At 39.7% G+C, this 17533-nt stretch overlaps 1 protein-coding gene across 2 annotated transcripts in view; it reads left to right on the top strand.

Annotated features, from left to right (window-relative positions):
* The window catches only part of PTPRR (protein tyrosine phosphatase receptor type R), a 240815-nt gene that overhangs the window by 209133 nt on the left and 14149 nt on the right, over window positions 1-17533 (top strand). For both annotated transcript variants that reach the window (XM_025882873.2, XM_073900670.1), the window contains 3 exons: window positions 6824-6934; window positions 8326-8483; window positions 12675-12788. In XM_025882873.2, coding sequence (XP_025738658.2) covers window positions 6824-6934; window positions 8326-8483; window positions 12675-12788 — 383 coding nt within the window. The remainder of the gene's footprint in view (window positions 1-6823; window positions 6935-8325; window positions 8484-12674; window positions 12789-17533) is intronic.

The following is a 17533-nucleotide window of genomic DNA, read 5'->3' on the forward strand; positions in this document are numbered from 1 at the left end:
AAGAAGAACAATAATGTAAAACATAATCCTGGGTTAATAACGCTCTATGGCACTTTACAGAAACAAATGCAAAAGCTTTCGGGATGCATACACTCTCAGGATTTACTCACAGAATTTCAACAGAAAAAGCTCAGCCAAACATAAGCTCACAAGTCAAAATTATGAGACAACACAAGTAAATAAACAACATAAAGAAAAATCAGAAGAAGCAACAAGCAGGTAAAGTAGACCACAAGAAATGAAAATAATAGATACTATAAATACAGGCTATTTTTTTTATAATTAAGCATACAATATATAAGATTAAAAGCTTGACAGGGGAAGAAGTTACTACCCAAAAAAACTAGGAAGATGTAAAAACAAACCAAAGAGTCCTAGAAATAAATGTTATGTAGATATTAAAATTTAAAAAGAACACTTCATTAGACAGGTGTGATAGCAGGCTAGACATAGCTGAATAAAAAATAATGACTGAGTTACAAATAGAGCTAAGGAAATTACCCAGATTGAAATGACCAAAAATATGAAAGAAAGTTTAAGACCTAGAGGGAAGTATGTAAATGTCCAATGTATATTTAATGGATATTTTAGAAGAAGAAAAAAGAGAACATAAGAAAAGAAGTAATATTTGAGAAAATAGTGGCCAGGGATTTTCCAGAAGTGATAAAAGACATGGAGCTGTCAGATTTGAGAAGCACCATAAATCCTAGGCTAGTAAGTAAAAATAAATCCACAACTAGATACAACTATAAAACTAAAAAACACTACAGAGATGATTTTAACAACAGAGTAACTAACAAATAGCTTCTCAGTAGCAGCCATAGAAGCCAAAAACCAGAAGAAGGGTACCTAGCAAGGGATGAAAGACAGTAATTGATGACCCAGAACTCATGCCACATTTAGCAACATTTAGCCACATTGTTTCAATCTGAGTAGAAAGCATTACTCATTAAATTAAAATTAAAAATTCCTTTCAGTCCAGACACTCCATGATGTAAATATAATTCCATAGAGGAAACTTTGATGTTTTGCAGATCAAAATGATACTGAGAAGTCTGGCTCAAAAGAAATATGCAGTAAGCTTCACACTACCAGGAAAATGCTGTTTACCAAAAATGTGCCAACTTTCAATTGTGTTGAGTGTCATTGTTTGGAATAGACAAAAATCATTTCCTCCCCAAAAAATGAAGGTGGAGTTATCTTTAGAAATTCCCAGGCTTTATATTTTCATGAACCTTTCTACTTTCTAATAACTAAATGAATAATTGCCAAGCTCTTATTTAATAATCCCGGTATTCTCATATCACCAATAGGCTTTTTCTCTTTCTTATCATTCGTGTGCTCACTGGGGTGGCACTTTTAATTTCCTTCAAGAACTTCTGCCCTGAATTCACAACTTGGCAAACTGGTGCAGGAGGCCTAGCTTTGGGCGTATCTCGACTTTCGACACACCTTCCTCACGAAGCTTCATCATACCTAGCTTTTGATTGAAAGCGAGAGACGTACGACTCTTCCTTTCACACGAACACCAAGAGGCCACTGTAGGGTTATTAACTGGCCTCATTGCAATACTGTTGTGTCTCAGGGAATAGGGACACCCCAGGAAAGGGAGAGGCACGGGAAATGGCCAGTCAGTGGGGCACTCAGAGCACACCCAAGTATCGATAGGCATAGTTCATGGAACCCCCAAAACAATGACAATAGTAACACCACAGATCACTGATCACAGATCACCATAAGAAATGTAATCATAATGAAAAAGTTTGAAATATGCGAGAATTACCAAAATGTGACATGGAGACATGAAGCGAGCAAAAACGGTTGGAAAAATGGTGCTAATAAACTTCAGGAAGGAATCTCCAGGCAGGCTTGCCACAAACTTTCAATTTGTAGAAAATGCAGGATCTACAAAGCACATAAAGTGAAGCTCAATAAAACAAGGTATGCCTGTACCAAGAATGAAAAAAACAAAAAACAAAAACAAAAAACAAAAACCCCAAGCAAACCAAGTCTCAGAACCAGGTGTCTGTCCAAACAAGGTCAAGGAAGGTAATGTGGAAGGCCAGCCCGGCAGGTAGACAGGGGAGCCTGCTGACCAGTTTTCATTTCAGCTTTCCTTTAGGACCAGAATTAGCTATTATAATATCTAGAGAGGCAGCCTGGCCTAGCACTGCCTAGCAATGCTGGACAGCTAATCTCTCATTCCCATTTCCTCTGCTTGTACTGCCCAAACAATTAAGGGTGGCCCGTAATTCAGAGGCTGACGGCTCTCAAGCAAAATTACTCACCTGTCCTTTCAAACATGTTTATATTCCAAATATAACTGCACCTTAATTTTTAATTTGCTAGGTTTTACTCAATTGTAGCCTGCTTTACTTCTAACTATAGTTAGAAGCCCTCTTATTTGACACGATTAGCCAAAAAAGTTAGTAGAAAACTCACAAAAACAACAACAGAACTCTAATGCTTTACTTTATCTTAAAACATGTACATTTGCTCACACTAAAATTTGTTCATTTTTTTCATAGGACTCAGTTTGTTTTGTTTTGTTAGTGTTGGTCCGAAGCTGGAGTTCTAGATCATATGGCTTATGCAAATCATGCCCTTTATACATCATCAAAATTTCCCATTTCAGTTTCTTTAAAATGAGAGAGAACACAGAAATGTTTGTAAAGGAATTATGCATGTAGAATCCTCCATAGATTTTCAAACTTTGCACTAACTTTCATCATTGTCACCTGTACCTGATTTGACTACAGTTTTTTCTACTGAGTCCTTTTTTTTCCAATGAAAAACTTATTTAACTTGTACAATTATTTCCTAGAACAATTCCCTTTTCCTCTGCACCTTCCTGTTTCATTAATTTACGTAAAATTAAATTACCGGGCTTCACTAATGAGTTACAATTGCCATAAGAAGATTTGAATTTAAGTACCCCTTGGTGAACACGTACAGCTCAGCCGATAGTAACAGAAGTACTGAGCTGAGTAGGAGAGTGGCCCAAGAACATTGTGTTGCATGAGCACCAGCCTACTACACAGAGAGAAGGAAAGCCACTGGTTAATGCCGTGGCAAAGTAGGGTTGGTTAAGAGACAGTGGATATCAAAGATAGAAAGTTAAATTTTTAAAATGATGTTTGCTCTGAGAGTTTTAGTTCCCAAGGGAATTTTCCCAGAGCCCTCTACCAGAATACCTGAACTTCAGTTTCCTCTGCTGTCAAATGATAAATAATAATAACAATAATAATAATAATAATAATACTTAACCCGGTGTACCTAATTCAAATGATTGTGGAAGGGATTAAGTGATATGGGTGAAGGTACTTATAATAATAAATTGCTGCACCTTTGTTGGTAATACTTAGTAGGAACACAGGAATGAAAGTAACTATAATAACTGTAGGCAAACTGACCCATCCTATACCTCTCATATGCTAATGTAACCCAAATGAAACTGACCATCTTCTTTTTATTTATTTAGAGCCACTGTCTATGTGATGATATGTGTCTTTAGCTCAGAGAGCAAAATCTTTTTGATTTTAAATGCATAGAATTCAAAAAGAAAGTAACTTAAAAATAGATTTTTTTTCCAGGCAACTAAACTACTAGCTAGACCTCCTTCCTCTCTATACACAAATAGCCCTAATGTGGTGGAAGTGAGAGGGAAGGTCAAAGAAAAAAAAAATAGAGGAGTTTGCATTGCTTTGCTCTGTATTCTACTTTTGCGATAAACCACTAATTATGAAGAATTTGTTGACGTCCAGAATCTTTACAGTCGGGGTTCACTAATTGCTTGTTTGTACAAGAGACACATGAGCCTCTGAAACCCTCTTTTTTCCTCCAAGTTATGAATTTTTGGAATTAATAGATAATTTCACTGAAAGGATCAGCCCAGTTAGCAAAGAATAGTGATAATTTGGGGTTATATTCTGTGAGATAGCATGCTTTCTTGAATTACCTACAATTAGTGGGCTTTCACAATATTATCTGTAAGAGAGCATTTTCCTTCCTTGCATTTTCTGCCTTTCATATCATTGTTAGCACCTCAATAAAGAAACCCTAAAAAGCTGTTCACAAAAATAATTTGAACATGAACTTGTGCTCTTTAAACAACTACATTTGCAGCTCTCCCCCACCTCACGTTCAAAAGCACCCACATTTATCTGGTCTCTTTTTCTGTGTGCTTCTAAAGGGGGAAAAATGTATTCAGTGTGTAAAAATAAGCTATTGTATCTCAGAAAGGAGATGGGATGCTAATTAAGGGTTGTTTGAATGAACAAGTCACATTGCATTGTCTACTGGGAGCCGACTGCCAATTGCATTTTTGGTAAAGAGTCAAGAAAAACATTCAAGAGGGCCCCGGCAAGCTTGAGAGAGAACGGAGCAGCGCTTCCATTTATCAAGTAGGTGCACAAGGCTGTTCAAGTATTGTTAAGAGTCAGGGTGCAGGTTTTGAGCTCCTGCCTTGCAGCTTTTTCCTACTGGTTTCAAGAGCCACCTTCCCAAAGAGGGGCTTGCTGCTCAGGGCTCATCGTGGACAATGGGGCACGTATGCCAGACTGCTGGACCGCTGAATGCCTCTTTCTTTGTTCAATACCTTTCTCAAGATCCTTTGTCACTCTTCTTGGATTCATCCAGGAGGCATGGGTTTTACACAATAGCTCGGGTCTCACAGCAAAATAATTGATGCTTCATTGAAAGAAACCAGGCAGATTGGTTAGTATGATTCTCTTTAACAAACCTGGGAAATTTGAGACACTTGGCACTAGTAAATGAGGAGAGAAATAAGTTGCTTTATTTTTAAAAGGTTTCTTTACTTAATGTTATGTCAGCCAGAGTATGCCTTCAGCCTGATTGCCGGCCGGTCTCGGGTGTGGGGTGGCATGTAAATAGAGATGAAAATGATTTACTTTGTTTGGAAAAGGACCAGGACACAGAGGATGCAAATGTGTTTTTATTGTAATGGATGAAAGAAACAGTTATTCCATCCTGTCTCTAGCATGTGGAGTGGTTAGTACTTAGCATGATAGACTCCCTGAGGTGTGTTTCTGATACTTTACGGGTCTTTTCCTCCAGCTCTGTACATCTGTGATTCTTTCTTTCGTTGCTCTTTTGAATCTGTACGTTCTTAATTTTTTTTCAAGTGTGGTCCTATGCCTTTGACCTGGGATGTAAAGAAACAAGTATCCTGAGGACTAAAATGTCCTGACTGAAGGCAATTTCTCTATAAATGTGAAGGAATTTCTCTATAAATGTGCATGTGTGTTTGCAAGAAAATGATAAGTTCTATTTAAATAGTATTTCTAAAGTTAACATTGCTTCTCTGGGCACTTGAAATAAAACATCACCTTTCACACTTTACTTTCTTAATCACTGAAATACGTGGTCAGAATTCATAGTTTTTTTGTAGCTGTTTAAAAGACAAATAATAAATAATATGAACCTATATGTATGCTTGAATCTCTTTTTGTATTTTTCTTTTAATAATGTAGCTTGGATATAATAATTATACAATATTTAATTCATGATCTAATGTATAATGAAGTAATGACTGAATCATTTAGATCAAAAACCTAAAGTTGGAACAACAATAAGAAGAACAACGTGTTTTAAATGCTTACTGTATGTCTGGCTTTGTCCTAAGTGCCTTTCATGTAGTAAGTGATGAGTAAACTGAGGCCACAGAGATTAAGTGTCTTTCTTACAGATTCTCAGCTAATCATAAGTGGCAAAACCAAAATTTGGACCTAGGTTCTATGGCTCCAAAGCCTGCACCTTAACTACCATGTTATAATGCCACAGTTGCAATATAATTATTATTACTCTTATTAAACCCTTCAAAGAGGATCCGTTATAAAAATGTTTTTTTTTTAAAGATTTTTAGTTATTTAGGGGCACCTGGGTGGCTCAGTTGGCTAAGCAACTGCCTTCAGCTCAGGTCATGATCCCAGGGTCCTGGGATTGAGCCCCACGTTGGGCTCCCTGCTCAGCGGGGAGCCTGCTTCTCCCTGTCTCTCTCTCTCTGCTTCTCCCCCTGCTTGTGTTCTCTCTCTGTCAAATAAATTAATATTTCTTTATTTATTTAAGAGAGGGAACAGCTGAGCAGGGGGCCCGATGTGGGGCTCGATCCCAGGACCCTGGGATCATGACCTGAGCCGAAGGCAGACGGTTAACGACTGAGCCACCCAGGTGCCCCTAAAAATGTTTTCTTAAAAATAATTTTGTCATACATTTATTTCAATCGACCCTATAGGTGAAAAGACCATCGGTCCTGGAAAATATAATACCATAGATATATTAATGATCATTACATCTTCTTTACATACTAGGGAACCTTCATTCGGTGGCATCTAACACATTACAGATACTCTTTTTAGATGCTTCAACTGGACGGAGCATGAAAATGTGACTTGGCTCAATCATTGTGAAAAACCATTTCTTTTATTGTATCACATGATAAAGTCTAATACTTGTATTTTTTTAATTTCTTAATGCTTAATTTCTCAATTATTTCTTAATTTCAGGTTTTGGGAAATCTTGCCCCCTTTTGGTATGGGTTTAGTAAAAATAGTGTTTGACAGGCACGTGTAAAAATTGATACTTCATTTTTAAAATTTTATTGAGATATAATTCATATACCATAAAAGTCACTTGTTTAAAATGTACAATTCAGTGGTTTTAGTCCATTTCCAGCCTTGTAAAATCGATACCTGATATTTTTAGAATTAATTAAATAAAAACTCTTGAGATGCTTGAATGAAAAGTACTCCAAGGCCAGTGAAATCATTAATATCTGCTGTGTTCCTTTTTTCTCCTCTTCCAGAAATGTGTGCTATACTGGCCAGAAAAGAGAGGAATATATGGGAAAGTTGAGGTTCTGGTCATCAATGTAAATGAATGTGACAACTACACTGTTCGAAACCTTGTCTTAAAGGTAAGATTATGTAGCTGGAGCTATCTACAAAGTAGATGATATGGCAGGATTACATTTCTCCTCTGAAAGTATTTATCCTAATAAGTATGGCAGATTCAATTTAAAAAAATAATGCCAAGATCAAAGAGAAATGATCATCATCTTCTCATGTATTTCTTTGTCGTCAGCTACTCTTAGTATGTGGAATAATTAAAGTAATGTAAGTAGGCATTAAGGAAATTCACTAAGTAGGATGTTGTGATCTTCTAATTTCTAGAAACAAAACATCCCTGATTCAACCTTTCAAATGCCTTTAACTAAAGGTTTGTACTGGAGACTTTACCATGATTTGGGGGGTGGGGGGCTTGTTGTTTTTTGTTTTTTTGTTTTTTTGTTTTCTTAACATGACTTTGGTCTAAGCAGCTTTTAGTAAGGCCTGGAAACTGTGAAAGAGAAAAATCTGTGCTTGTGGGTGGCTGTGGGAGGAAAGACAAGCCTGAAGTGTTGATGAGATCTTCCCAAACTTGGAGTTACAGTAATTTATGGGGACTTTCCCCAGACCAGATTGTGTCATACAAAAGTTATCTTATTGGAGTTATGGGCAGCAGATGCTGAGGAACATTGCCATGGTTTTGTTTTTGCTTCTAGAGGACAATCATCTCAAAAGATTTCAGTCCTATCTAGAGCCTCACTGCTGGGACAAAAGCATACAGAGAGTAGACGCAGAGCGGCACTGAGGGCTTTAGAGGGGAATTCGAGACAGGAAGGCACCCTTTTCACCACAGGCCCTCGAGTGTCCATTCCGTGCCAGGCCCTCCCCTCCCCCACCTTGGGCACTGGGTTATGAGATGATGTGCATGGACCCGCACTCAAAGCTTGTCTAATTTAGTGACCCCTTGTAGCTCCTTTACTCCTGGGACTCCTCGCTGCTGCTAAAAACTGCAATTTAGGATGAATGTAGAAAATCAAATGTAGGGGCCAAGTATAAAATTAAGTGTTCCTATGGGGGCTAATATGTTTATCATCACTGTCAAGAATGTTCAAAGAGCAGGAAACACACCGTTCCAAATCCCTCTTGGCTTCCTTTGCGTCTGCCATTCTCTTTATCACAACAAATCGCACACATATGGGATGCAAGCAAGTTATCATAGGTTTCATATGCCTTTTCGATTTTCAAATTCTATTTCTCATTGAATAGAGGCAAGACTGTCAAACTGGGACATCAGCATATGTATAGTCATTGTTTTCTCAAGGTAGAAGAGTATGCTTCAGCAATCTCCTAGATTTCTTTTTTCCATCCAGAAGTAAGTTGCCAGCAAGATGGGAGTGATAGAAGGCATTCAGTGTTGTGGTTTGGATGACTTTTAGTTCCACAAGTAAATGAGGCATTTGGTGGCTCTTGCTATTTTCAGCAAGGAAGTCACACCCAACATGTGAAGCATTACTGGTACACCTCATGGCCTGATCACAAGACTCCAGACAGTGCTCAGCCTCTTCTACAGCTCATGCTGGATGTCGAAGAAGACAGGCTTGCTTCCACGGGCCGGGGGCCTGTGGTTGTCCACTGCAGGTAAGGGATGAACTGTCCTTTCTGCCTAAGCAACTGTCCATCCCCCATAAAGTCATCGAACGAGTGGAAGTTGGGTGGTGCTTCCTGGTTGCAACTTTATTGGTAAATTCAGTATTTATTGAAATTGGCTAACTTCTTCATATTTGAGTTTTGATCGAGATGCCACGTTGCAGAAATGAAGTGGTCTTATCAGGGCATTTCAGCAAACAGCAATGACACAGTAGAGAACAGCACTTCTACATCAATGGCTCAGGGAACCGGACACTCTATTCAGCCCTCGAACTTGAAACTTACATCTATTTGTTTAGTCTCATCGGGCTCATTGACTCTAGGAATGACACGTTTTTAAAAATTATCAATGGCTTTTTTATTGTTTCAAGATGGCACCTGAGCCATACTAGAATGGTATCTTGATAACATGTATCTATCATTATGTCAAATGTGGTGAAAACCAGTCAGCTATTTTAAAAGTGATTTCATTAAAAAAAACAGGTGGAAATAAATCTTTGAAGGGGGAAGTGGGTAAGCGGTAGTTTGCCAAAAGGAGAACAAAGTGTTATTACCAGAACGTGGGGTTTTGGAGGCTAGGCAGACAAAAGCAACAGATGCCTGTGGTGGTTCCCTTCCCTAACATCTAGTTTAAAACTCTCCTCTCATAACTGATACCTCATTCCCCTTTTCCTTTTAGTGTGCCCAAACGAAAGCAAATCGCTTTCAAGTTGTTTGTATAACCAGCCATTTATTCTTCGTACTTCATCAGAATAATTTATGTTGCTTTGTTTAACCTCTTAAGCCTTGAAAGATAGCTTTTGATGACATTTTTAATAAGTAAAATATAATTACTTTAAATTGTAACTTTAGCCGCCTTCTTCTGTGAACCTTTGTGGTTTAATTAAAAGTGAAATTCAGTATATATCTATGTATCCAAAGGAGTCATTATCCAGTTTCTAGCATTAGGCCTTATCCTAAACTTCACTTGGGGGTGAGGAAAGACAGCCTAATGGGTCATGTTTTGGGTCTGGAACCGTCCTCCACCCAAAATCATAAAACACTCAAGATATCTAAAACGAACGAGCTGTTTCCCCTGTAAAACCCGTTGCCCTGCTGATGACCATTTCTAAGAATAAGACCAGCTTTTTTCCAAGCACTCAACATCTAATGTTGACAGTTATCTTTGGCCCTTCTCTCAACTCCAGCCTCAGTATCTAATCAGTCACCAGATTGGCTTTCCCTTCAAAGCTTCTCCCATAATCATCACTTCCTGTCCAACCACCCAAGTTCAGGCCCTAATGACCTCATCCATGTATTTTAGAAGTAGTTGGCTAATTGCACAAACACACCCCACTTCCCTGTGCCCCACCCCCAGCTCAGCCTACCCCATCCACTTCTCTTGCACGATGTTCCTAAAATCCTCCTTCATCATATGGAATCCCCACTCAGCACTCCTCAATGGCACCCCATTGCCTAGAGCAAAAGATCTTAACCCTGGGTCTATGGATAAACCACAGGGGTCATTGAACTCCTTGAAATTACTTTAACAAATTGGAGTACATAGAGTTATGTGGGTTTTTCTGGGGAGTGAAAGTTCATAGTTTTTATCAAATTCTCAACAGCAACAACAACAAAAAGCAAACCACCACTGTTTTAGAGGACGAAGTCCAAACCTCTTAGCTTTCCGTGTGAGATCCTTTATAGGCCCCGTTGTGCCTGCCCAGTCTTATTTCCCACTATTTCTCTAGGATAAATTTCTCTTCAGGCCAAGCTAGTCTAGTCACTCTTGCATATCATATATCCTGTTCTGCAACATTCTTTATACCATTCTCATACATGTAATATTCCCTCATTCATGATAACCAAAATGCCTGCCATTCATAGGGTACAGTTCAAATCCTATCTCTCTAGTGAAACAAACTCTTTATAGACTCTTCAACTAAAAGGGACCCCCCTCCACCTCGGAATTCCTCTGCCCTCCCATCCAATAAGAAACAAGTGCCAAGGGCACCTGGGTGGCTCAGATGGTTAAGCATCTGCTCGGGTCATGATCCTGGGACCAAGCCCCATGTCAGGCTCCTGGCTTGGTGGGGGTGTTTGCTTCTCCCTCTCCCTCTGCCTCTGTCTCTGTCTCTGTCTCTCTCAAATGAACAAATAAAATATTTTTAATAAAAAGAAAAGAGGGGAGCCTGGGTGGCTCAGTCGTTAAGCATCTGCTTTGGCTCAAGTCATGATCCCAGGGTCCTGGAGTCGAGCCCCACATCGGGCTCCCTGCTCTGCGGGGAAGCTGCTTCTCCCTGTCCCACTCCCCCTGCTTGTGTTCCCTCTCTCGCTGTGTCTCTCTCTGTCAAATAAATAAATAAAATCTTAAAAAAAAAAAAACGAAAAGAAAAAGAAAAGAAACAAGTGCCAAATATGAGAAACCAATGCTATTTGAATGCCCAGAAGGGAACTATTAATTCAAACCATGAGGAGGGAGGAGAGCCTCTCAGAATTGGAATAATGTTGAGCAGGAGCTTAAAAAATGACCAATGTTTGTGGTTTTAAAGGTTTTAAAGGTTTTAGAGGGCATTTCTGACTGAAGGAATATCCTTAACACAGAAAAGAAAGTTGGAAAATAAAAGCCATTTTTTGCAGTGATTCATGTAGATGACAAAAATGGCACAAAGGTTACAAGGAGGACAGTAACAAGACCGAAAGCTCGCAAGTTAGTCCCATTCATATCATGCGAGGCCACGGATACCATGGTGGGGAGCTCAGACACTGCCCGTAACTACTGGGAGGCGTCTACAGTCTTTGAGTAGAGAGTAATATGATCAGATCCCTATTTTAAAAAGATGAACCTAGCAGCTGTGTGTATCGTGAATTAGTCCAGGAAGAGACTCAAGACTCGGCAACCATAATGAGATCATTGCTAACCATGAAGTAGGGAGATGTCAAAAACGTGAGCACAGTTTATAGAAAGGAAAGCATGGATCCCAGAAGCTTCAGTAGAGGTGGAAAATATAAGAATTGGTAACAGATTGGTTGTGGGAGGTGAGGGGGGAGATGTTGGAGATGGCTCCAAGACTTCGAGGCTGGAAAACTTGTGGCTAACTGGTAATGCCATTGAGGGAAAAGATAATTCTGTTTTAGATACATTGAATTTAGATACGTTGAACTGAAGCCAGTGCAAAATAGTAACTTCAAGAGTTCCAGCTAAGAGATAAAATGCTAATCTAGAGTTTAGGAGAAATTTAGGGAATTTAGATGTAAATTTGAGAGAAATTTGCATAAAGACTATTAGTGGTTGAAATTGCTGAGGGGTGCGAGGAGAGGGAGAGGAAGGAGGGATGGAGAGAGTTAAAGGGCTTGTTAGGTTGATGATTTACCATCTAGGGCAGATGAATTGGCAAACCCTCCTGGATCGGATGGATAGTGTTTCTATTCAACTATCATCTGGATATAAATGACTCAGATATTTGTGCCTCTGGCCACATCCTTCTCCCAAACCCAGCTGAATCTTCACTTATTCACTGGAATCTTCAGCATCAGTATATCCAACACCAACCTCCCCTGCACCCAAATCAGCCCTTCTTCTAGAACTCTCCCTTTGTCTCATGGGCACTACCTTTCTTCTGCACCCAAATCAGCCCTTCTTCTAGAACTCTCCCTTTGTCTCATGGGCACTACCTTTCTTCTGGTCCCCCAGATTCATATTTGTGATGTATCTAAGTCTTTCTCCTCTTCTCGAGTGCCTATACCTTCCCTAAATTCAGGTCCTCATTATTCTTTGTAGAATAATTACAATGCCTTTTTCACTCTTTTCCCTACTGCATATAACTCAATGACAGAATGCAGTTCAAGCACTGCTCTGGGCCAGGTTTGTCACCTGGGCCTGAGAGCTTTGTCATTGTTGTTGCTAAGCCTGGCTTGCTGTTTCAGCTTTAGACATACCCTTTTAAAAGAATATCTTTTATCTTGGGGAGGTGTATGGGGGGATGGGTGAAATAGGTGACGGGGATTAAGGAGAGTACTTGTCATGATGAGCACTGGGTGTTGTCTGGAATTGTTGAATCACTATATTGCACCGCTGAGATGAATATCATACTGGAATTAAAATTTTCGAAAACCAAAAATAAATAAATAAATAAATAAAAGAACATATTTTATCTTTTCTACTTTTCCTCCACCTTTTTACTCTTTGTCTTTTCTTTTCAGTGCAGGGATCGGTAGAACGGGGTGTTTTATTGCTACATCCATTGGCTGTCGACAGTTGAAAGAAGAAGGAGTTGTCGATGCCCTAAGCATTGTCTGCCAGCTTCGTGTAGACAGGTGGGTGTCTGGGAAACAGAGATGCCACATCAGAGCAGCATTACTGGTCACAGCCTGATCCAATCTGCCTGACTTGGTAAACGCCACAGGCTCCAAAGTCTTAAATATCTATAAAGATTTGTGTAAAATGCTTAAGTGTATCTTACATTGAAAAAAGTGTTATTTGCCACAGTGACCATCAAGACGACAAAACCAGGGGCGCCTGGGTGGCTCAGTCAGTTAAGTGTCTGCCTTCAGCTCAGGTCATGGTCTCGGGGTCCTGGGATGGAGCCCCGCGTCGGGCTCCCTGCTCCTCGGGAAGCCTGCTTCTCCCTCTCCCTCTGCTCCTCCCCCAGCTCGTGCGCACATGCTCAATCTCTCTCAAATAAACAAATCTTAAAAAAAAAAAAAAGTGTACAAAACCAAAAGCTTATGCTTAATCCCTCCTCATCTCTAATACAGGTTAGTTATGGTGTTGCTGTTCCCTCTTAGTCTTACACCCCTCTTCCTTTTATATTTACTCTGCATTTTCATTTGACTGCACTGAATCATTCACTTTAGGATCTTGATTGTTTAAAATGAGGCATATGTCATATACCAAGAGTCATCTTTTTTTAAATCTACTTTTTTTAATTGTGAAAAGATGCACATAACAAAGTTTACCATCTTAACCATTTTTAACAGTACAGTTTAATGGTGTTAAGAATATTCACGTGTTGTGCAGCCAATCTTCAAAACTCCTTTCATCTGGCAAAACTCTGTTGCCTTTAAACAACAACCTCCTATTCCCTCCAGCCCCCAGCCCCTAGGATTTTACTTCCCATAATATCCTCAAAATTCATCCATGTTGTGGCATGTGTCAGAATTTCCTTACTTTTTTTTTTGAATTTTTTTATTATTATGTTATGTTAATCACCATACATTACATCATTAGTTGTTGATGTAGTGTTCCATGATTCATTGTTTGCATATAACACCCAGTGCTCCATTCAGTACGTGCCCTCCTTAATACCCATCACCAGGCTGACCCATCCCCCCACCCCCCTCCCCTCTAGAACCCTCAGTTTGTTTCTCAGAGTCCATAGTCTCTCATGGTTCATCTCCCCTTCCGATTTCCTCCCCTTCATTTTTCCCTTCCTACTATCTTTTTTTTTTTTAACATATAATGTATTATTTGTTTCAGAGGTACAGGTCTGTGACTCAACAGTCTTACACAATTCCCTTTGTGTATAGATCATATTTTGTTTATCCTTTCATCCATCGATGGACACTCGGTTGCCTTCCACCTTTTGGCTCTTGTGAATAATGCTGCCATGAACATGGGTGTACAAATAGTGGTCGAGATCCTCTTAGATATATACCCAGAAATGAGATTGCTGGATCATATAGTAATTCTAACTCTAATGTTTTTGAGGAACCGCCATGCTGTTTTCCACAGTGGCTGCACCATTTATATTCCCACCAACGTGCATAATTGTTCCAAGTTCTATACACCCTTTGTCAACACTTGTTATTTTCTGTTTGTTGTTGTTGTTGTTTAATGGTAGCCATCCTAATGGGTATGAGGTGGAAGAGTTGTTTTCATATAGAGATGGTTTGATCATCTTTGTGATGATCTGTGTTTATCTGTGTTGAAAACAAAACAAACAAGAAACTTCTCTTCTTCCTTTCTCCACCGCTAAGCCTATCTGGGTAAATGAACAGTTGAGTCAGTGATGGAGAAAGTAAACAGATGCTCTTTGAAAACAGGCACAGATAAAGATGCTGTATCAGCACATGGACAGCCAGTCTCCCTGCTCTGCAATTCAGTGCACTGGTGTGGAAAAGAGTCTTTCTGTTGGGTTCTCTACTTTCACTTATGCAACAAATAGTTATTAATTACCTCCTATGCCCAAGGCATCGTTCTGGATGCTACAAGTATAGCACTAAACAAGATGAGTGATGCTTGGCTTTCCTAAAGATTACATGCTCATGCGGAGAGAGACAGACAGACAGACAGATAATAAAAAAAGGAAAGAAAAAAAAACAGGATAATTTCAGACAGAGATAAATGCTATGGAGTAAGAAAACAAGAGGGCCATGGGAGCTGAGCCTCTTGGACTTCAGCCCTGTGGCCCAGAGTTTCCAAAAAGTGTAGATGGTTACTTTTTAAGATTCATTCAATAAATGTTTATTGAGCACCTACTGTGTGGTACATCCTGGGATTTCAATAAAAGAGACACAGGATTGTTCTAAAAGTTCAATGACATATATATGTACACATATACATATATATATATATACACATTCATATATATCACTTAGAACAGGATCTGTCACATAGTAAATTTTCAATAAATGTACAGTGTTATTATTATCTTCATTTTTATTAAAATTATCAATAAAGTTTCTCCTATCTCTAAAAATTAAACATTCAAATCTCTTTGTCCAGATGAGGTTTTCCTATCCCCAGCCCTGCTGTTCTTTATCTCTTAAATAATAACTTCTAAGTCTTTGTTGGTGTATCTTCCCTCTCTTTTTTCTCTCAATTTTGACTGGCTTCACAGCAACTGTTCATTGTAGTGGTTACACCACTGGCCTCTAGAAACACAGCGCCTGGGTGAGCCTCATGGCTGCTTCCATATCTCGGTTGTGCGGCCTTAGGTAAGTTGCAAGACTGCCCGTGTCTGGGCTTTCTCGTCTAGAAGATGGAAGTCATACTTGTATCTACTTGCTATTGTTGTTGTAAGGAGTAAGATATAATCTATAAAGTTCCTGCCACATAAAAAACATGCGGTCAAGTTTAGCCACTGTTATTATCAATATGTATATAGCAAGAAACCTGAACATGCATCTATGAACTGGAAGCAATATATATCATTATATATACCTCACAGGGCTACGGCAGTAGAGGGATGAGATTACATCCATGACGTACTTAGTAGAACACTCAGCCTATGTTTCTAATGCTCTCTCTATCCCTCCCACTTCTCCCCTTTCCATACCCCACATATAACTGCTTCCAAAAGTATTTTCCTTCTGTACATAATATCAGCTCCAGTGATCTCTTCTTCTTCTCCTACAATTGCTGTCTTAGTGTCCTTCCACCCAGGACTGTCTGTCCAGCTGGAATAGGGTCCAGTTTTTCACTCCAGACTCCGGGACCTACCTTCACCCAGAAGTGGGGCTTGCGTCAGAGGGCAAGGGACAGCACCAAGTCAGCTGGGACCTGTTCCCATGGTGACCTTGATCTCTCCTGCTTTGTGCTTCCGTACACAAGTCTCCTGCATGGGACCCAAAGCCCCTCAAGGACTCTGGTCCATACCCCTGAAGCCTGCTCTTTTAATAGCAAGTGCTGAAACTCCATGAACGCCAGACACCCTCCGTGAATCTAGGCTGACTCCAAACGGAGTTGACCTCTAACACCATCTCTGACCCTATTTGGAACAACACCTTGGGGAGAAAAATGGGTTTGGTTTGCTCATTTCTTCTTTGGCTTTTGTTATTCTTCAATCTTGCCTGCTCACCCCCCCGCCAACTCCTACCTCCCCCACCTGCTTTTGTAGCCTGACCTCCACCTTGGCTTCCCCTTCGCAGTCACGTTCCCCTGTCAAGTCTACCAGATTGTCCTCTAGCTCTGAATGGAATCACAAATACATTTTTTAAACCATATCACAATGCCTCCTCTATCGGCTCCTTCCTTCCTAAAGCAAACGGTCAGAAATTTTAGCCTTGGCCTTCCATCACCACCAAGGTCTCCCCACAAGGCTTGTCTCTTTATTCCTGATAGGATCTCCAAAACATATCAAAACTTCTCTGCTGATCCAAAGGCTCCCTACCCCCCTGGATTTGAATTACTGCCAATATGTGTCTGGAAATCATTTTCACTGAGTCATTAATCAACATCTCTTCCACATACATTCTTTCTGAGCAGCTGCTTCTGTTGTTTATGAAGGAGATACTCTCTTTAAAACCTTCCTTGAAACATCTTTCCTTTGCCTGCCTGCCTTCACAGGATCAACACAGATTTTCTTTTTTTGTCTCTTCCTTCTGCTATGCAGTCCCCTAGTTATTATGAAAAGTGAGGCAGAAAACCTTCCTCCTTTCCTTCACCTCATCCAACTTCTTTTCCCCCAGGCTTCTTGCCTCTTGCTTTAGTTTCTAATTTTTTTTCCTGTCATATTTCATTGTTAAAATTCTAGTTTGTAGGTGATTGCTGCCTTTGACCACATCCTCAGCTCATGCCGGTAAAAGAAAAATGGGCCCCAGAAAATCTGAATGCCCACCTTTCTGCTCTTGCAGCTTATTCGTTCTTCATCAGTTCTTCAGACCTTGTCCCCAGCCTTAGTCTCTGCAGTCACCCTTGCCTCCAGTCCTGGATCTGTCTTCAGACATTCCAGAACGCAGTATTGACACTTGGAAGTTGATTTCATAATCATCGCCTCCCCACCATGGCCTTCAAAGCACATGTCTCATAAGTCTCATTTAACTCCCAAAATGAACCCAAAAGTAGCAACAGAGGTGTTCTTTGGCTCTGCTTTTTAAGAAAGAATTCAGGATCATCAAGGAACTTGTCCAAGATCATGTAGCTAAAATGCTGGCAAAGTAGACCTCTTTGGAACCCAGGACTTCCAGTTTCTAACCCAAAAGGTGTGATCATTACAGATGAAAGTAAACAGTCTTTCCAAATATGTTTATTGCAAAACTGCTTGACAAAAACAAATCTTTTTGTTAATGCTTTGTCAATTAAAAAAATGCAATGACACCATAATTTTTAAAACAATGTC

Source organism: Callorhinus ursinus, unplaced genomic scaffold (genome assembly GCF_003265705.2).
Source record: "Callorhinus ursinus isolate GAN/ISIS: 27379988/994484 unplaced genomic scaffold, GSC_fseal_2.0 scaffold14, whole genome shotgun sequence".
NCBI lineage: Eukaryota > Metazoa > Chordata > Mammalia > Carnivora > Otariidae > Callorhinus > Callorhinus ursinus.